This window comes from Podarcis liolepis (genome assembly GCF_965112155.1).
Source record: "Podarcis liolepis genome assembly, chromosome: 14".
Lineage (NCBI taxonomy): Eukaryota > Metazoa > Chordata > Lepidosauria > Squamata > Lacertidae > Podarcis > Podarcis liolepis.
In genome coordinates this window covers 19,968,949-19,990,147 of record NC_139569.1, presented here as the reverse complement: position 1 = coordinate 19,990,147, position 21,199 = coordinate 19,968,949, and the positions used below count along the sequence as shown (strand labels likewise).

At 48.9% G+C, this 21,199-nt stretch overlaps 1 protein-coding gene across 1 annotated transcript in view; it reads left to right on the top strand.

Annotated features, from left to right (window-relative positions):
- The window catches only part of SEPTIN12 (septin 12), a 72,295-nt gene that overhangs the window by 32,506 nt on the left and 18,590 nt on the right, over positions 1-21,199 (top strand). Inside the window, exon 4 of the mRNA XM_083473655.1 lies at positions 18,491-18,679. Coding sequence (XP_083329781.1) covers positions 18,491-18,679 — 189 coding nt within the window. The remainder of the gene's footprint in view (positions 1-18,490; positions 18,680-21,199) is intronic.

Below are 21,199 nucleotides of genomic sequence, written 5' to 3'. Positions count from 1 at the left end.
GACCTCCTTGGAGCGCCCCCTTCCCTGCTATGTTCTCTCTGTTCTCGCGTTCTCCTAGCAATATGCAGCTCAGCACTCGCAATAGGAAAAAGAAACCGCAAGGCAGGAAGCTCCTTGTGACTTGCGCCCTGCCCACGGAAAGGGGGGAAAAAGAGCCTGGGTGTATTTCCCTCTGGGGACGACTCTCGGCTCCCACTGAGGGGCCAGCTCTACAGATTGCCACAAGAGGTGGCTGCCAGAGTCACTCTCGCAGCTTCTGCGGTGTGGGCCTGTCACAGCCTCTGGAGGAAGCAGGAGCAGGATTAGTCTCATTTACACAGCACCATCGACTTTGTGGCACTACAAAAGACAGGTACGGCAGGTCCCTGCCCCAAGGAGCCTTCAGTCTGAAAATGACAAAGCGTGGTAGGGAACACTGGCAGGTGTGGGTAGGGAATAATAGGTGATTTGCTTCAGTTATGCACACTTTTGGCTTAGTTGCAAGAGGGTGTAGGGCTGGGGGGCGGGGCTTAGTTCCAGAGATCAAATGTGGTCCTCCAAACCTCTCTATGTGGCCCTCGGGACTCTCCCCACCACACATACACAGTCACAAATCCTCTCTCCAGACCATTCTCCTCACTGGCCCTGCTTTGCTCCTTCCCTTTAATATTTCTGTCTGCTGGATCCTTGAACTCTGACAATACTTTTTTTCCCTCTGGAATTGTCATCCTTTGTCTGCTTGCAGAGAATCTTTATAGCATCATCATCAAATTGTTCCCATCCAATGTTTTCGGTGTTCTCCTCCCATCTCAGTTCAGGGCTGATTATTAGTAGCAATAATAATAGTTTTATTATTTATATGCCGCCCATCTAACTGGGTTGCCCCAGCCCACTCTGGGCAGCTCCCAACAAAATATTCAAAACACACAAGGGATTCATTGTTTTGAAATAATAATAAAATGCAGTTGCAGAACCAGCTTATTCAACATGCACAATTGCAGATTTTCTGCGATCGTGTTTTCATAATTTATTTTTCAAAAAAAATTGGCACAGAGTGGATAAGATGCATTTGATTATTTTTTTAAAACCACATGCACAAGAGAGCCACAAAGCACATTGCAATGTGAGCCTTGGCACCTCCCGCATAATGCTTGTGGGCAGACCTCCCCCACCCCTTTCTTCACCTAAAAGTGGGCCAAGGCAACGAGAACAACATAATGATCATCTGGGCTGATTCTTTTCCTTTCCCTTTTCTTCAAAATGCAAACGAGGAGACAGCCTGGCTTGCACCAATTATATGCCCACACAAACGGGCAGACATCCTGCAAGGGCTTGTTCTCCTTGAATGAGAGCGGGATCCCAGGAAAGGGGAGGGAGGGGGGAGCAGGAAGGATGATTACCATTCTGGTCATGTGTTCCAGGCAGCCTGGCTCCCGCTCTTGTTTGATCCCAATAGGGGAGCTGACAGAGGGGAGGGGACTCCTTCTCTGGCTCTGACAAGCATGAGGATGATTGGGAGCTGAAGGCAGAGGAGGAGGAAAAAGAGGTGCAGATCCTGGGCGCTCTGCTTATGGAATTGGGGAGCAGAGGGGGGACCCTTCGCTGGAGTCCCTGCAGCCTTCTTCTGGGCTGATAGAGAGGAGGTAGGAAGCTTGGCAATGGATGTGCTTTTGGAGGGGCCTCTGTGAAGGAAGGCGGGGGGCTGGGACCTGGCAGACAAAGAACTCGAGGCGCTTGAGGACAAATGCCTGCTTCTCCTTTGTCTCCCAAGGTCCCTGCTTTTTCGGTGGCAGCTTGGCGCTCCAGGGGGCAAGATGGGTCTCCTCCCAGGAACCATCCAGGGGGGTGGGTGTGTCTGCAGTCGCATGGCCATGGTGGGACCTGTGAAGCCCTAGTGAGCATCTCAATGCGGTCCTCGCCAGCATCCTTGGGGACTAGAAAGCAGGGATGCAGCGTGTGCCGTGATGCTCAGGCCCAGCTAGAAGGGTCTTTTGGGTGGTATTTTGGTTCCAGGGTGCAGGCGCCCTGACAGAGGCCATTGCACAAACCTGGACATCCTTTCCCCTTCAGTGATCATGGTTTAAACTGCAGAGCAACTCGCTTCCCCCATCTGTATGTTGCAGGCAGTGCAAGGGCTGGGTGGGTGTGTAGCTCATCTGGAAAAGCCAGTCCTCTCTTTCAGCTGTGGTGTTTTTCTCCATCTCTCTCTCCTGCTGGGCAGTCACAGGTCTTCAGTTCTATCTCACTCACACACACACACATCATTTATACAGTCCTTTTAAAAAAATTGCGGGCAAGTTTTTTGCTGCTTCTGTGTGTCCTTGCTAGTGTGCAGAGCGAGGTGGCAGGGTGCTGTCTTCCTTGGGCAGTTGGAGAACAAAAGCTTGGAGTCACTTGCTGCAAACCACACAGCGAGTCGGTGGCTGAGGAGGTGGCCTTGGAACCCTGTCGCTTTCAGATCCGAATCTTGAGATGCGACCTTCTGCAACGTTACAGCCACATGCAAAATGTGTGTGTCGGGGGGAAGGTTTCTAAGTGTTGGATTCTGTATGCACCATACATTGAAAGCACCCGCGCACACACACCCAAAAAAGAATCTTGGGAATTGTAGCTTACCTCCTCACAAAGCTATTGTTCCCAGCACCGCTACCAATCTACAATTCCCAGGATTCTTTGGTGTTGGCAGGGATGTTCTGTAAATGTGCTTTAAACGTATGGTGTTTATGCAGCCCCAGTTTCTTTATGGAGGGATTTCTAATTTTAGAATGGAATGCTCCCCAGTTCAAAGAAAAGAACGTCGGAGGAGGGGCACAGGTTCCCCATCCCTACCCTACCTTCAAATATTTTGTCCCCTCCTTGCTTAAAGTGGTTTAACATTTTGGTTCTTTCCCACACATTCAGTGCACACTTAACAGCTGTGATACCACTTTAAACAGCCATGGCTTCCCCCAAAGAATTCTGGGAGCTGTAGTTTGTTCAAGTTTGCTGGAAGCTGTTAGGAGACCTTTAGTCCTCTCACAGAGCTACAATTCTCAAGGAAGAGTTGATTGTTAAACTACTCTGCCAACGGTAGCTCTGGGAAGGGAAGGCTAGAGAGTTCTCCTAATAACTGTTGGCACTCTTAAGAAACTACAGCTCCCAGAATTCTTTGGGGGAAGCCATGATGGTTTAAAATGGCACCATAGTGGTTTTAAATGTGATGATGGCTCCTGCTTGCTTGGATAGGGGTGGGCGAGTGTGCATGGAATCTGCTAGCCTACTGCACAAAGGTAAGATTCGCATTTGTTGCTCCACCCACTTTTGCACCTGGCCCCACCCGTGACTGGCATGTGGCCCTAAGAAAGTTGCATAGAGAGGTATGTGGCCCTTGGGGTGGAAAAAATGTTCCCCACTCCTGGCCTAAACCCTATCCTGTGCTAGGTGGCTAACACATTTAATTGATTGATAGTTGAGGTCAACGGCAATCCTGCATTGGCTGGCTGCCTCTGGCTACAAAAACTGGGGGTTTCCTTTGGCTTTCAGGCCACACAACATACAGCTGGTGGGCTCCATAGGCTTGGTGATGTTACACATGTAAATCACATTTAGGAATAATAAAAAAATTCCTTCCAGTAGCACCTTAAAGACCAACTAAGTTAGTTCTTGGTATGAGCTTTCGTGTGCATGCACACTTCTTCAGATACACTGAAACAGAAGTTGCCAGATCCTTCTATATAGTGAGAAGGTGGGGAGGGGTATTACTCAGAAGGATGGTGGGAATGGGTGATTGGCAGATAGCTGAGATGATCCTGTTGACGACTCTTAACGACTGTAATAGGTCTTACAGGAAAAGGCAAGGGGTGAGAAGGTGAGAAATGGCTTAGTCATGTATAATGAGATAAGAATCCAATGTCTTTGTTCAGACCAGGTCTCTCCATGGTTTTAAGTTTGGTAATGAGTTGCAATTCAGCAGCTTCAACATTTAGGAATAGTTAGCCAAAGGGATGCGGAGAGAATAAGGCTTGCCTCCTCGTGACAGTTCATTCTGTTTCCCTGGCATTTCTTAGGCTTAATTTGTGCATTATATTTGAGCTTTTGCAAAAAGTGAAAACCACTTGCGGAAATCTAGTGGAAAATTTCGTGGAAGCTTAATGCTCATTTCCTGGTTAATTGCTTCCGGGGGAAATCCATTTGCAACCCCTTTAACCCAGAAAATTGCAGGTATGAAGTGACGAAATTGGGGCGGTGGGCCGGCATGCAGTTGTTTCCTGCTGTATTCATGGGAGAAGAGCCGCAGACGTGTGAAAAAGATGGGGAGTAGCAATATTGTCCAGCGACGTTTGTTGTTGTGCCACACCACGCACGCTTGGCGTGAATGAAATTGAGTGTGTCCTGGCAGTTTATTGGTCAGACAGTAGCAGGTGCTGCAGTGTGAAAAGATGGTTGGAAAACAGGACAGAAGTGCTTGCATTATAAGCAAGAAAACTAAAGAAATATTCCCCACGTCTGAGTGTACCCTGAGTCTCAGGCAAAGGAGTCTCTTCTCCTTCAGTTAGGAATTCCTGAGGCAGTTGATGTTCTTGGTCCTCCTGTAGCAGAGAATTCCAGTGTTGCCAGGGCAATTCTTGGACCGGCCCAAGTACCTCCAGCTCCCACTCCATCCTTCCTGGCAAGAGCTGGACCCCCTCTTTAGAGCACAGGTGAGTACACTGATCCTGGGCAAGTGACACAGCTCAGACGTCAAGAGTGCCAGCAGCTAGGGTAGCTGTTTTGGCCCTTACAGTTGGCAGCATCGTGGGTGAGCCACAAGCCGGGAAGTTCTACTAAGCTGCCCTTATGGAACGGCAGCCAAAATGAAGGCAGGCCTCATTTCTTTACCAGAAGGAAACAGGTGGTGGCATCTGAGGCAGTGGGCAGGTGCACAGTTCTGGACAACTCTTCCAAATCTGTTGTTTGGAACTTAGGAAGCTGTCTTATACTGAATCAGACCAGTGGTCCACCTAGCTTAATATTGTCTACACTGACTGGCAGCACCATTCCTGGGTTTCAGGCAGGAGTCTCTTCCAGCCCTGCCTGAAGATGCCTGGGAGTGAACCTAGGACCTTCTGCATGCAAAGCAGATGTTTTCCCACTTAGCTGTGGCCTTATCCATTCAAGGAATTTTGCTGTAGTCAGGGCAGAAACCTCTTAGATTTTGTTGTTTGTGCACAGGTTGTAATTGCATTTTCATATGTTATAGAGAAGGGATGATGAACCTGTGGTCCTCCAGATGCTACTGGACTACAACAGCCCCAGTCAGCATGATGGGAGTTGTAGTTCCAGAACCTATGGAAGAGCCATGGGTTTCCCCACCCTGTTTTCAGAGCCTTGCGAGCTCGCCAAGGCAGTGTGACCGGAATGGTGGAATAAAAATGTAAGTGAATATATAAAGTGGGGGAGGGCCCTTACATATCTGAGGGGTGCTGACATCAGTTGACTGCGCAGGGCATGAGGAGGATTCCATGCATGTTCATTCATTCATTCATTCATTCATTCATTCATTCATTCATTCTATTTGTTGTTGAAAAAGAGGACAAAGGAGGACCATGAAACATGCATGTGCTCATCTATAGAGATAGATGCAAATTTTGAAATAATTACTGTATTATCATTTGCAATTTGACCAGAAATAAAACACAGTGGTACCTCGGGTTAAGTACTTAATTTGTTCTGGAGGTCCGTTCTTAACCTGAAACTGTTCTTAACCTGAAGCACCACTTTAGCTAATGGGGCCTCCTGTTCTCATCCTGAAGCAAAGTTCTTAACCCGAGGTACTATTTCTGGGTTAGAGGAGTCTGTAACCTGAAGCGTATGTAACTCAAGGTACGATACAATACGATATCTTTATTGTCATTGTCCCATGCAGAACAATGAAATTGAAAAACTACATAAAACATTCAAAACCCCCTAAAAACGCTGAAACCCCATTTTAAAATACACTATACTATAGAGACCCCTTATGCTGTGTTTAGAACCAGAATTGCATTTGCGTAGAAACTGTTTCTGAGGCGGCTAGTCCTGCCCTTTATAAGCCTATACCTTCTTCCAGAAGGCAGAAGCTGAAAGAGATCATTTCCGGGGTGCGTACTATCCTGTGTTATCTCTGCCGCTTTCTTACGGCACCTGACAGTACCACTGTATATCTCAACTTAGTGAGGAAGGGTGTGGACGGGGGTTAACCTGCTCAGTCTTGCTGTTCACCCAATGCCCCCCCCCTCAATCTCTGAATACCAGTTGCTTGAGATTACAAGTGGGAAGAGTTGCTGTTGCCCTCAGGTTCTGCCTGCAGGTTTCCCACCGGGAGAATTTGTTGGCCACTGTGTGCAAGATGCTAGACTAGATGGGCCATTGGCCTGATGCTGCAGCCATGCTCTTCTTTCTTACTTATGTCTGTGTCCTCCACCCAGTCTTTTCTTCTTAGGGCTCCTGATCTTTAAAGCAGACTAGGTTGCCTTTACCTGAATCAGGCATAAAACATGCCCTTCTTTGCAGAGGATGGTCCCCTGTTTGAAGGCATCCTCTGAAAGGCTGCCTGGCCCTGAATCTTCCAATCTCCAGCTCCATTTGGCACCCCCAAGTTCTGATACTATGGATAAAGGGAGAATCCACACTGTGACTGATTTTATACGCCCCAAGCATTGTCGTCTTTCCTCATGGGAGAAGTTGCTCCATTCCCCTTTGATCCATTTGGCTGCGCTTTTCTTAAAAGGCAAAACAGTTCTTTGAGCTATGGAAGTCTGGTCCACAACCTTCCTTAGGGGTAGGATGTGGTGGAAATGCTTGGGGCCAACTCATCAAAGCGTAGGAGCAACTATGGGACTCTGGTATTTCCTATGCCAGAGCGGAGCACCCATTGGACAGTGCCAGTGACGTGGTTCCTTCCCATGCAAATAGTACCTGGCACCTGGCCTGAGTGAGAATCTTACCGTTGGCCCCAACCATGTGGTTCCTTTGTTCATATGTTGTTGCAGCAGGATGGGAACTAACCTCAGGAAGGATCTCTGCGAAAGTTCTGCAGCCTTCCACTGCAAATAGACTAATGAGGACCCGGGGGGGGGGGTTGAAGTGGTTGTGCACCAGCAAGAGGAAGAGAGCATCATACCCTCTTAGCAGTCACACTCCTATGTCTATGCCTCCCTCTCCTTATCACCCTGGGCCAATAGCTCAAGGAGCGGCAGGAAGCCATAGAGCAGCCTTCAGTGGATAGATTCAGCTCCCAGGCTCCTCTGATTGCTGGCCCCTTAGCCATAAGGACTTCTAAGGGTCCACTTTCCCTGGCTCTATATAGTGCTTTTGCAGGCAGTTGGCATCTTCCCAGGCCAGACACCTGCAAGCCAGATGGAAATGCTGTCGGTCTACAAATCCACATCCATAATTCTAAACACGCTGTCAGGATCAGGGTGGAAGGAAATGGCAATTGCTTTGCATTTCCGCTGCTGTGTTTTGTTCCTTGTTTTTATTATGTGCTTGGTGCTTTTATATTATGTTTTATATTTCGTTTCTATTGCATATTGTATGCTGTGATATATATATATACACATATATATACATATACACACACACACACACACACATATATATATATATATGTGTGTGTGTGTGTGTGTGTAATTTTCATATGGGAACAGGAAAATAAAAACAGCAGCAGTGCCAAAGTCTCTGGGGAAAACTTCCTTGTTTCACTTCTGGGCTTGTAGCTGCTGTTGCTGGGGAAATGGTATTTGGATTTCCCTAAGAAAGTGGAACCTGAGCAGGTCAGCCCTGGTTGTTTATGGAACACAAGATGATTCCTGTTGAATCACACCATAAGTTTGTCTTATTGAAAAGTGAGGAATCTTAGTTGGGGAGGGCGGGGTATCAAACACAGCCCTCAAGGCCTCTCAAACTGGCCCTCTGAACTCTCCCCAGGCCACACACCTTCATTGTCCCTGCTCTGTGCCCTCAAGTCCCTTTTGCTTATTATTATTATTATTATTATTATTATTATTATTATTATTATTTGATTTTATACTCCGCCCCATACTCAGAGGTCTCAGGGCAGTTAACAAAACAAAATCAAAATGTAAAACAACAAACAACAAAATAAAAATAAAAACAACAACCCAGTAACCCCTCCCCTCCCAAAAAACCCCCACATTTTAAAAGGCATAGGGTGTTAATCAAATCAACCAAAGGCCTGGTGAAAAAGGAACGTTTTTGCCTGGCGCCTAAAGGTGTATAATGAAGGTGCCAAGCAAACTTCCCAGGGGAGAGCATTCCACAGACAGGGAGCCACTGCAGAGAAGGCCCCGTTCTCGTGTTGCCACCCTCTGGACCTCTCGAGGAGGAGGCACACGAAGGAGGGCTTCAGAAAGTGATCTCAGGGTCCAGGTAGGTTCATATGGAAAGAGGCGGTCCTGAGCTGTTTAAGGCTTTATAGGTCAAAACCAGCACTTTGAATTGGGCCCAGAAACTAATTGGTAGCCAGTGCAGTCAGACCAGGATCGGTGTGATAAGCTCAAACTGTCTTGCTCCAGTGCGGTTTATTTCTGAAATGTGAAGAAGTCTTCTGCTTCCTTGGATAGAAGTTGGAGAGGGTGTGTGTGTGTGTGTGTGTGTGTGTGTGTGACATCTCCAACATATTTGTCTTTGACCACACCTACCACTGCCAAGGACGCGGGTGGCGCTGTGTGTTAAACCACAGAGCCTAGGACTTGCTGATCAGAAGGTTGGCAGTTCAAATCCCCACGATGGGGTGAGCTCCTGTTGCTCAGTCCCTGCTCCTGCCAACCTAGCAGTTCGAAAGCACGTCAAAGTGCAAGTGGATAAATAGGTACCGCTCTGGCGGGAAGGTAAACGGTGTTTCCCTACACTGCTCTGGTTCGCCAGAAGCGGCTTAGTCACGCTGGCTCCCTCAGCCAGTAAAGCGAGATGAGCGCCGCAATCCCAGAGTCGGCCACGACTGGACCTAATGGTCAGGGGTCCCTTTACCTTTACCTTTACCACTGCCAAGTGATGCCCCAAAAGGTTGCCTGTGACACAACATGATCTTAAGGCTAAAAAAATACAACTTTCTCCATCCCTTATCTAGCCCAACATTCTGTTCCCAAATGTTGCCAGGCAGCTGCCTCTTGGAAGCCTGAAAGCAAGATGTGTAGGCAACAGTATTGTTATTATTTTATTGCATTTATTTCCTACCTTTCTTCCATAATGGAAGTTATCCCATCCAGGAACGGACCAGACTTAGGCCTGCTTAGGCATCTGAAAACTGCAATGCTTTTGCCTGCATTCATACCATTCCCTGGGACCAGCCACTGCCTCTCTGTACCCAAAGTTTTTACTGTGTACACACCATACATTTAAAGCATGTGACTTCACCCCCAATAACCACAGTAACTGTAGTTTACCCCTTACAAAACTACAGTTCCCACTACTCGTAAACTACAGCTCCCAGCATTCTTTGGGGGAAATAAGATGCTTTAACTGTATTGTGCGTACTAAAGAAGGGGGAGAATATGGCTTCAGTTTGCATTTAAAGGTGAATCTATGAAATCTGCACTTTCTGAAACAATATGAGAACTGAAGCACAGCCTTCCTTTGAAATTTGCAGTTCTTTGAATTTCACAGTGCACAGCCGACCCATCTTTACAAAAAAAAAAAATGGATACATACGGTATGTAGAAATTGTGCATATATTAGTTAAAACGGCACAGAAGGTTGCATGGCTTACAGCCATCAGTCCAAAGTGCATATTGGGAGAGAAATCTGCACTGAAATACTGCTGAACTTCCACAAGGAAACTTTCTTCAAAGTAAGATTTGCAGATTGCTACAGAAATGTCGAGAAATGAAGACTGGGGGTGGAAATGAGAAACTGAGAGACCCAAAATGGGCAGCTCCTTCCACAGCTAGTGCATACATAGCCTTGGCAAAAGTTGCATGAACTTTTTGGTGGGTGCAGGAATTCATTCATTTCCCACTAAGTGGCCACAAGCAACCACCACACGTGTCTGGGATTAAGTGGCAAGACTTTCTGGGCAGAAACCGTAAAAGAAGAACTGAGGCTTCTCCTCGCTCTCTTTCCTTCTTTCTTTGAGATGACGAAGCTCTGGCAAGCTTCCTCCTCCTCCTCCTCCCCAGGCGCCAGCTGCTGTTGGTGTGAGGGGTCCCTTTCCCCCTGGAACTTGCCGTTGTTTGTGGAAAAGCTTCAAGCGGCTGACAGCTTGAGGGCTCCCTGCCATCTCCACTTGGCTACGGAGTCGAGCGCTGTGTGTGTGCATGCGTGTTTTCATTCTTGCCGAATTATTTTCTTCCCGCTGCGCACAACCGGACTGACTGGATTCGGCCTGGGTCGTCTGCTGCTGTGGAAACCAGCCGTAAGGGCCAAGCGGGTGAGGAGCTGAACTAGCGCCTGTCCTGCTGGAAGTTGGCGAGAAGGAACCTTGTTGATTCAGACTGTTTGCATCTCCATACGGGGAGGATAAGGAATAATAGCAAGCGAGCCTTCAAGGGAAAATAGTGTGTGTTGCAATTGCCCTGGTTGACTGGCAGCAGTCCTGGTTTTTCTGGGACCAGATCCTGGTAAACAACTGGACAGTTAACACCATTGAATCATAGAATTGTAGAGTCAGAATGGATCCTGAGGATCATCTAATACAGGAATATGCATCTATCCCATAGGGGGTTCGAACCTGCAACCTGGGCACTATCAACACCATGCTCTAACCAACTGAGCCATGTACCAGTTAGAAATTACAGTCATACCTCGGGTTGAATGTGCTTCAGGTTGAGCACTTTCGGGTTGCGCTCTGCGGCAACCCAGAAGTAACGGAGCGCGTTACTTCCGGGTTTCGCCACTCGCGCATGTGCAGACGCTCAAAATGACGTCATGCGCAGAAGCGGCAAAACAAGGCCCGCGCAGATGCACCGTCATGTCTTACGTTCTATTCAGGATGCGAGCGGGGCTCCGGAATGGATCCCATTCGCATCCCGAGGTACCACTGTAATACCGGTTGCCAGAAACCACAGAAGGGCATAGTACCCTTGTGCTCAGGTTCTACTGGGATTTCCCAAAGGAAATTACCACTGTGAGAACAGGATGGGCGATTAGCTTGATCCAGTGGGCTCTTCCTTTGTCATATGGCCTCGTTTTCCCTTTATAGAGATTTTTGTGTGAGTGGGTATTAGTTTGTGCTCACGTTGTCCAGGGTGACCTTTTTCAGGGCTTCGGCCACCCCCTTGAGTCTCCAGAAGTGCCAAATTATATGCAATGCTAAATGTGTCCTTGGGAAACCTGTCAGTTGATTCCAGTTACAGGTAGGTAGCCGTGTTGGTCTGCCATAGTCAAAATAAAAAAAATTCCTTCCAGTAGCACCTTAAAGACCTTAAAGATCCTTCTGGCAACTTCTGTTTCAGTGTATCTGAAGAAGTGTGCATGCACACGAAAGCTCATACCAAGAACTAACTTAGTTGGTCTTTAAGGTGCTACTGGAAGGAATTTTTTTTATTCTGTCAGTTGATGACAGTGATTAAGAAGATGGTTTATGTGTACGTACCGATGTAGACGTGTACCTCTACCATGCAAAAGGGTGGGGCACCCTGCTCCAATCTAAGTACATATGTCAGTATATAAAGTCCCATCCCTTTTGTGCTGTGGGGTTGTCAGAACACTCTACTGAAGCAGGCCTCCAGTCCACCTAGAAGAGCACTGACTCCTCTGACTGACAGCAACTCTCCAAAGTCTCTGCTACCGCCAGCTGCCTCAGGGATTGCTAGCCTTTTTAGGCTCGGGGGCGCATTTTGATTTTTGAGGAAGTGCCATGGGCACCCCCCCCTCTTGTCCCTTTCCTCTGCCCACCACACAGAGAAAAAGAGAGTGTGTGCGCACGCTTAACTTTTCCAAGAGGTCTTGGTTATAGGTGGATCCCAGCAGAATTCATCTGACAGCTCACCCAGACTTCCCTTTGTGCCTCATTTCTAAGCACAGTTCTGGCTTTTAAAGCTCTGTGTCTAAGCAGGGTGGGGGGTTTTTTGGGGGGGGGTTCCCCTGAAAAAAAAAATAATCGGTTTTTTTCTGCAGAATTGGAGCAGTCAGTAATTGAATTTTCTGAGGGTTGCCATTTGCTCCAATTTAGCTGTAAAACGCAGGGAATGCACCAGGACAAAGAAAGAAAGAAAACTGTTTATACACAAAGCTTTAAAGCGAAGACATGTGTGGAGGAAAAGGATGAGCTGTGAGTCTTTGAAAAGCACATTGAGTGTCACTCTCCCTACTTCCTCCTCCAGCTCTGTGTCCTTTTCAAGGGAGGAGAAGGTGACCCCTCCACTCACCACCTCATGACCAAGGGAGCAGGGAGGGGGGTGTTAGGGAGTGGCCTATGGGGCTCCTCTGATTCTTTGAATCATCAGATCCTTCAAACAGGAGATGCCGTGGATTGAAACAGGGATCTTCCCCTGTGCTCTGCCCTCCCAGCTCTTAACCACCCATCCAGTGTTGCTCAACATGTTTGAGTTGTAACTATTCTGTTGCAAGATTAAACTCGGTTATTTGTTTTTTTTCTTAAGGGAAATGGTTATGCTGAGTTTTCTTAAGACACACCCTGCTTGAGACATGCAAGGCGGACTCTGTTTGCAGAGCAAGGGGGTGGGAGGAGGGAGATTTCAGCATTGTCTATTGGAGAGGGAAAAGCGTGATCTTTAGTGAGAGAATGTGTGGTTGTCAGAAGAAGTTGTGCTGAATGCTATATGAGTGCAAGAAGAGCCCTGCTGGATGGATCAGGCCAAAGGCCCATCTATTCCAGCATCCTCTTCTCCCAGAGGCCTTCGGGAAACTCAAAAGCAGGGCATAAGTGCAACAGTGCTCTGTCTGCTTGTGGTTCTCAGGAACTGGAATTCAGAAGCTTAATTCCTCTGTGATACTATGTGCCAGGGCAGACGAGTGTGTGTTTGTTGAGCAGGGAGAGTTAGCAGGCAGAAGCGGGCCCTACATCTGCTGTGAATGCAAGTGCATAATCAGGGTTGTTGTGCAAATGGAAAGCCTCCGACTGGCCAAGAATGCTCATCTGCATTACAAACGCCTCTCTTCCGCTTTGTCTTTTCCACGTGAACAGCGGCTGCAAGGTCACATACCCAATGAGCATGCATGTATGGCAGTGGAGGCTCAGACCACTTTGCGGCCAAACTACGTATCATCTTTCCAGTGCAAGCTGCTTCTGCTTCTTCACCCCCCGCCCCATAAATTTCTAAGAGAGGGGAACCCGGTCCAGATCAGGATCCTAGAATGGTGATGTGGGGGGCGGGGTTCCGAAAGGGGCAGAGTTCAGTACAGTGGTACCTCGGGTTAAATACTGAATTCGTTCCGGAGGTCTGTACTTCACCTGAAACTGTTCTTAACCTGAAGCACCACTTTAGCTAATGGGGCCTCCTGCTGCTGCTGCGCCAACAGAGCATGATTTCTGTTCTCACCCTGAAGCAAAGTTCTTAACCCAAGGTACTATTTCTGGGTTAGCGGAGTCTGTAACCTGAAGTGTATGTAACCTGAAGCGTATGCAACACGAGGTACCACTGTACTACTTAGAATCATAGAGTTGGATAGGACCCGAGGATATTCTAGTCCAACCCACTGCAATGCAGGAATACGCAGCTGTCCCATACCAGAATTGAACCTGCAACCTGAGCATTATCAGCACCATGCTCTAACCAACTGAGCTATCCAGTCTTCAGTGCGTGTGTTGTGGGAGATTGATGATTGGCACTCACAACAGTTTTTTACTTCCATTGAAAGCAGCTAGAGGAGCAGGGAGGGGTGGGATCTGTGCCATTTGCTGGGGGAGAGGACTTAGCTCCTCCCCCCCCCCAGTGCTGTTTTTCCAACTTTGACTCATCCCCCTGAAGCAGCTATAGAAAGGGCCAAAAGACAGGTACAATGTTAATAGCAGCTGTATTCAAATCAGGGAGTCAGCACAGAGGGGAAAGGGTTAAACCCACCCTACTCCAGCCGCACAGCCCTGATCTAAATGGGTGTGTCGTCGTCCCCCAGCTGCCTCTAGTGACAGTCTAGTGACAAATTTGCGACATCCCTGGAAGTTTGGCTCAAACATTGCTGTGCTTTAATTGCTGAGAAATGCTGTGCAGATTTCAGGGTGAAGCGGCATCTTCCTTTCTTCAGTTCCTTCTTCCCCTCACACCCATCCTGTGGGCTCTGCTGAGAAATGCCATCTCACTCCCTGCATGATCTCAGGGCCAAGGTCAGAGGGCCACATTCCCTTTCCAGCAACCTTCTGAGGGCCATGTGCTGGTGGCAGTGGATGCGGCCAGAGGCAAAAGGAGCCAGAGTCACAAATGCGAATTCTACCTTTTGTACAGCAGGCTGGTTTCTACACATACTCTCGCCTCCCTCGCGCCCTTCAACTGTCCCGGTAAAAATGGGACGCCCCATTTTTCCTTGCGAGGGCACGGCAGCCGTTTGAGGCACTGTGAACTCACGTGATTTCCCCCTGAAAAAAACACTTTTTTTTAAGGCGGAATCGCGGGGTGGAATTGCACAAAATCATGGCACCCAAAATATCTTGCTGTGCTCTTGCAAGAAAAGAGAGGAAGATGGCGTCCTGGTTTTTCCCTTCGATATGTTGGAGGGGATGGATGCTCCCTCTCTATCCTATATCCTGGCAAGTTCAGGGACACATTTTCAGGCAAACGTAAACACCCAACGAGGGCATGAAGTAAGACCAGCAAAGGGTGCAGCCCGGGGGGAAAGGGTGTGGGAAGAGTCCCAAGGGCCAGAGAGAGGGTCACCAAGGGCCGTGTTATGCCCCTGGGCCAGTGGCTTCCGTCCCCCGTCCCCCCCCCATTTCCCATATATCTGCGTGTAGCTTTATATTTGCAGCTGGAGTTGTGTCTTCCCCATAAAGGGTGCAGGAACTTCTAGCTCAGCGGTTCTCAACCTGTGGGTCCCCAGATGTTGTTGGACTACAACTCCCATCATCCCTGAGCTGTGGCCTTGCTAGCTAGGGGTAATGGGAGTTGTAGTTCAACAACATCTGGGGACCCACAGATTGAGAAAGGCTGTGCGGGTCTGCTTGTCTGGAGAGCTCACTTTCTCTCTCTCTCTCTCTCTCTCTCTCTCTCTGATCCTGGAGGGGTGGGGGAGAAAATCTCTGCTTGCTCTGCAAGATGCTGCCTCGGCAGAGCTCCCAAACCCCTTGGCTTACTGCCAGCCCCCTGCACAGCCCTGTGGAGGTTCCCCCCCTGCCCCCCACCACTGACACCTCCTGGCTACGTATTCCAATCTGTTTGCTGAGCTTCTCTTCCGAGCCCCGGGGTCTGCCTCTGCCGTTGCCAGGGAAGTTGCAGAGCCGTGTGTATTCCTCCACTTCCCCTTTTGGGTCTCTTTCCCAATGAGCATGCTGCAGGGGAAGGGCCCTAGCTCAGTGGGAGAGCACCGGCCTTGCATGCGGAAGGTCCCAGGTTCAATCCCCGGCGTCTCCTGGTAGGACTGGGAGAGAGTGAGTCCTGCCTGTAACCCTGGATTGCTGCTGCCGGCTTGTGTAGGTAGTATACTAAGGCTAGATGGACCAGGGATTTGACTCTGCAGAGGGAAGGGCTACGGCTGTATGGGAGAGAATCTGCTTTGCGTGCAAAGGTCTTAATTCCCGGCCTCGCCAGGTAGGACCCCTTCCTGAAATCCTGGGGTAGGAGCACAGCCTGTCAGGGCAGGCCATTGGTCTCCAGCTGTTGGAGTCAGAATCCGCTACTGGGTCGCAAAAGCAGCACTACCGCTGTGCAACAATATGGTAAGCAATTAAGAATTGGCTCGCCATATGCACGTTTGGGGCTAAAAGTGGGCCTGAAAAGGTTGGAGGGTGGCTAGCATAACCAACATTGAGCTAGTTGTAGCAAAGGTCTGACTCAGTAGAGTGAAAATGTCATCACTGCATGGTAGAGCATTTGCTGAAGGTCCCAGTTTCGATCCCTAAGGGCTCCTGGCAGGGCTGGAAGAGATCCCTGCCTTTAACTTTGGAGAGCAATACTGAGCTAGATAGACAATACTGAGCTAGATAGACTTGATCTGACTCAGTATACGGCAGCTTCCTATGTTGCTAGAGAGAAGCACGGTGGTAGTGTTTTTATTTTGCATGCAGTGGCCCCAGGTTCCGTCTGCGGCAGGCATAGTCAAACTCGGCCCTCCAGATGTTTTGGGACTACAGCTCCCATCATCCCTAGCTAACAAGACCAGTGGCCAGGGATGATGGGAGTTGTAGTCCCAAAACATCTGGAGGGCCGAGTTTGACTATGCCTGGTCTACAGCATCTCCCAGTAGTCCTAGAGAGTTTCTGCCAGTCAGTGTAGACAGCACTAAACTAGATGTTCATACTAGCTCAGTCAGTAGAGCATGAGACTCTGAATCTTAGGGTTGTGGGTTCGAGCCCCACGTTGGGCAAAAGGTTCCTGCATTGCTGGAAGATGGACTAGATGACTCCTGTGGTCCTTTCCAACTCCAGAACGTTTTGATTCTGTGTCCTTGGCTGCGGTTGAGGCCCTGCTGCAGTGCAGTTCTCAGATGCTCTCAAGGCCTTTCCCCCTCACCCCATGGCCAGGGGGCAAATAGAGATCCCTACCTTGCAAAGTTCCCCTGGTAGTTTTGGAGGTTCTCTGGAAGTGAGATAAAAGAAGCAGGGGGACTGCATCCAATTCTAGGCCTACTCAGAGTAAACACATTTAAATCAGTGGAACTGAAACACGATTTGCTCTCTCTCCTCGGGTCTCATGCAAACCTAAGTATTGGAGGTGGTGGGGAAAGAACATAAGAAGCTCCTGCTGGATCAGGCCAGTGGCTCACCTAGTCCAGCATCCTGTTCCCACAGAAGCCACCCAGATGCCAGATGCCTTTCAAGCAGGACCTGAGCCCAGGAGCCCTCTCCCCTCCTGTGATTTCCAGCAACTGGTATTAAGAAGAAATTTCACCTCTTTCCATGGAGCAGAGGCTGGTAGCTCTTGGTAGCTCTTTCCTCCCTGAATTTGTGCAATCCTCTTTTAAAGCCATCCAAGTTGGTGGCCATCAATACATGCTCTGTGAAGGACTTTCTTTCATCTATTCTGAATCTTCTAACTTCATTGGATGTCCACAAGTGTTACAAGAGAGTGAGAAAAACCTTACCCATTCCTTCGTGCCATTTTATATGCCCCTGTCATGTCCCCTCTTACTAGCCTTTTCTCTCAACTAAAATGTCCCAAATGCTGCAAACAGACCTTGTAGGGGGAAGAGAATATAAAGAAGAGCCCTGCTGGATACAGACCAAAGTCCAGCGCCCCTGATTCCTGTGCTTGCCAACCTGATGCCTTTGGGAAGCGCATGAGAAGGGCAAGAAGGCCTTCTCCAGCTGTTGCTCCCCACTAGCAGATATTCAGAGATAGGTAAAGGTAAAGGGACCCCTGACCATTAGGTCCAGTCGTGACCGACTCTGGGGTTGCGGCACTCATCTCGCTTTATTGGTCGAGGGAGCTGGCGTACAGCTTCCAGGTCATGTGGCCAGCATGACTAAGCCGCTTCTGGCGAACCAGAGTAGCACCGTTTACCTTCCCACCGGAGTGGTACCTATTTATCTACTTGCACTTTGATGTGCTTTCAAACTGCTAGGTTGGCAGGAGCAGGGACCAAGCAGCGGGAGCTCACCCCGTTGCGGGGATTCAAACCGCCGACCTTCTGATCAGCAAGTCCTAGGCTCTGTGGTTTAACCCACAGTGCCACCCGCGCCCCCCCCTCATTCAGAGATATTCAGAGATAGACTACCCCAAACATGGAGGTTCCCTGTTGCCATTGTGTCCAGCAGCCATCAGCATGTAGCCTCAACCTCCTCCTCCGCGAATTCGAATCCCTTTGAATAGCATTTCAGCTGGTGGCCATCACCTCCTATTGTGGCCTTGAGTTCTGTAGGTGAACATAGGAAGAGTAGGCAGCCCAGGCTCATCATTGGGCTACCTGTCTCCTTGAAAGCTGCACCCCTGCTTCTTTTAGGACAAGAGTTCCCAAAAACCTCACACATACGCGCGCATACATACGGACCACTAGAAAATTGCAGGCGGTCTTGTCGGGCCTCTTTATTATTTGCCTGCAATGTGCTGTGCGATGTTTAATTGTATCCATGTTGCTTCTTTTGTTTCTTGCATTGTATTCCAATTTGCATTGTAGTGCAGTAAAATACAATATAGGAAATAAAAGAAAGCATTTGGAATACAGATAGAAATAAATATGAATACTTGCTGTTGACACGCCATGGACTGCCTGAATGAAGCTCACAGACCGCTGGAGACTCACAGACCCCTCTGTTTTGAGGGACTGAGAGAAATAAAGCACTTTGGTCAGTTAAACTGACTTTCTGTTCTGTGCACAATACTCATTCTCAGAAGTACAGCAGGGCAACCGGATCGAGAAGAAGGGGAAGAGTAAGTCGCGTGGAGGAACTTCTGTCCCACCTGGAGTATCTGGTTCAGGTTTCCCTTCTCTCTTCCGCTTTCAGAGAGTAGCCCTGAGCCTCAGCGGAGGAGCATGGAGGAGCAGCCGGCAAGAGAGCAGCTATCCCGGGATGGCCCTTCCGTTAGCACAGGAGACCAGAAGCTCTTTGGCTATGTGGGGATCGAGGCCGTGATGGACCAGATGCGGATCAAGACCATGAAGACCGGCTTCGAATTCAACATCATGGTTGTAGGTGAGTAGCAGGTGCTGTGGGCCACCCTCAGGCTTCGTCAGATGGGAAGGCCTGGCGTCGGGGTGATACAGGGCTTAATTCCTAGAGATATATGCCAGAGCTTCGTTCTCCTTAGAAGAGCCTCCCTGTACTCTGGAAGTCTTTAAAAAAAGCACACACACACGGAGAGAGAGAGGTGCATATTTAGAAATAATTATCACCCTTTAAATAGAAATGCAGTGCATTTCATCTTAGCAGGGAAAACTGCGATCAGGGAACCTTTGCAATTGCTAAGTCTGTGGTCCAGATGCTGTGGATAAGTCACTTGTGGTGTAGTGGTTAAGAGCAGTAGTCTCGTAATCTGGGGAACCAGGTTCGCTTCCCCGCTCCTCCACCTGCAGCTGCTGGGTGACCTTGGGCTAGTCACACTTCTGTGAAGTCTCTCAGCCCCACTCACCTCACAGAGTGTTTGTTGTGGGGGGAGGAAGGGAAAGGAGAACGTTAGCCGCTTTGAGACTCCTTAGGGTAGTGATAAAGCGGGATATCAAATCCAAACTCTTCTTCTTCTTTGAGTGCCTGATCTTTAAGGCAGACTTGGACCAGGCAGCATTTCAGGAGGCCTTCAAATAGAGGGCTGTGCTCCATAGCACAGGACCACAGCCAACCCTCTCTTGACGTCAGGATGAAGGCTGTGTTGTGAACTTCCTCCCCTGGAAGGCTTTTAGAGCATCGCAGGTGTCGAGAGCTCAGGAGGCTGAGTTTGCTCGTAGTTTCCCCTCAGCAGGGGAGAGCGTGGGCAAGGAAATGGAGGCACCGTCTTTCTCCTCTGCCCACGTCATGGTCACCGTCTCCAGGCCTCCCCAGCAAATCTGTTGATACGGCAGAATTTGGCGTCCCTGGAGATGCAACTGGGCAAAGGGCAGGCCGAGTGCCTGCAGCTGTAAAGCTGAGCTCATGTGTGAAAGGATGAATAAAGAAGAGACCAGCATTTGGGAGAAAGCCAAAGGGAGGATAAAAAGGGGGAGGGGGCTTTGTCTGGGAATAGAGAGCAGAAGAAATTTGATTCAGCTCGCATTTCAAGGTGAACCCACCTAATTTGCACGTTCCAGAAAGGTATGTGAACCAGAACACAACCCTCCTTAAAAATGTGCACTTCTCTGAGTCTTACAATGCACAATAATTTTTTTGTTGGCATCCATCTATCTCGAAAGACAATGGAGTGTGCCTCTGGGGGTGAAGTCGAACTTTGCATTTACAGCACCAAAGTGACTTCCCTGGCACACAAGCCTGGGCAGCATGCATGGAGGTCCTGGGCTCTCTTTTGGCATTGCTGATGTCATCCAAAGGAAAGCAGAGCAATACCTTTGGCAGGTATTTGTGTAGGGATTACTCCTGGGCCTTTTCTTCTCCCCAAGATGTCCTGCAAGGTTGAGCCCCATCAGCTACCCTCACCTAGTTTGGCCAGCCAGTCAAAGCTGTCTCCCAGGGTGTGGCCTCTGTCACATGCTGACAGCTTCAAGTGAGAGCTAAGTCCTGGGTGGGGTGACCAAAGGTGAACAAATTACCCCAGGTGGAGCATGACGTGTCACCCACCAGAGGTACTACCCCTCCCCTAACACCCCATACACCCCACGGCCCAGTATAAATCTATCAGTATTATTGCGTAAGTGGCTTGTTGCAGAATACACTCACTAAAAAAGGATGGAGGGCAGAATCTGGAGAGGACATAGTCCGGCTCCCTTTCATAGAAGCTGCTAGTCCCTTTCATTGCGCTACCCCAGAGGCCATGAGTCGCTACCCTCAAATATGGAAGCTTTGAACTACCTTTAGTGTTGCAGCTGGCGTTCTGCAGCGTCCTTTGGGTTAGTGGGGAGGGGGAGACGCTCTGAGGCTTTTTGTGTGTATTTTTTTTTTCTGGGACTCCTCGCCTGCCGTGCAAACTCTCTAACTTTCCTAGCAACCTCGTGCCCTTTCCCACCGTCCAGCCTCCTGGAATTTCTTCTCCTTGGCCTCCATGCAGACAAAGGCTTTGTCCAGAGCGCTCCTCCAAAGACACACACACACACACACACACACACACACAACCCTGTGATGCGCTCGGCAGTAAATATTTCCAGATCAAAAGCCAGGGGCCAGCGCCGAGATGCCAAAAAAGCAAATCCCAAATAAGAAGAATGATTTTGTTTGGGGCCTGAAACATCCTCGAGGGAAGAAAGTCGGGAGGATTATGGGGATAAGATTTTTTTTTTTAAAAGAAGAAGAAGAAGATGTGCCGGGCAAATGCTGCAGCACGCAAGATGTCAGATAAATCCCCATCATGGATTTCCCTGTCCAGGAGGAACTGATAGAACAGGTGCAAGGAGACAGACTCTTTCGAGAGATTTTTTTTTCCCCCAGGAGGACTTCAGCTACAAGACAAATGGGTTTGGCTCTTGGCTGTCTTGCTAAATAGATGGGCCTGAGATGCCAGGGGCTGTAGGCCCTAGTGGATAAGAGGAGAGGGGGTTGGCTAGGAAGAATATATGCCTCGCTCATGAGTTA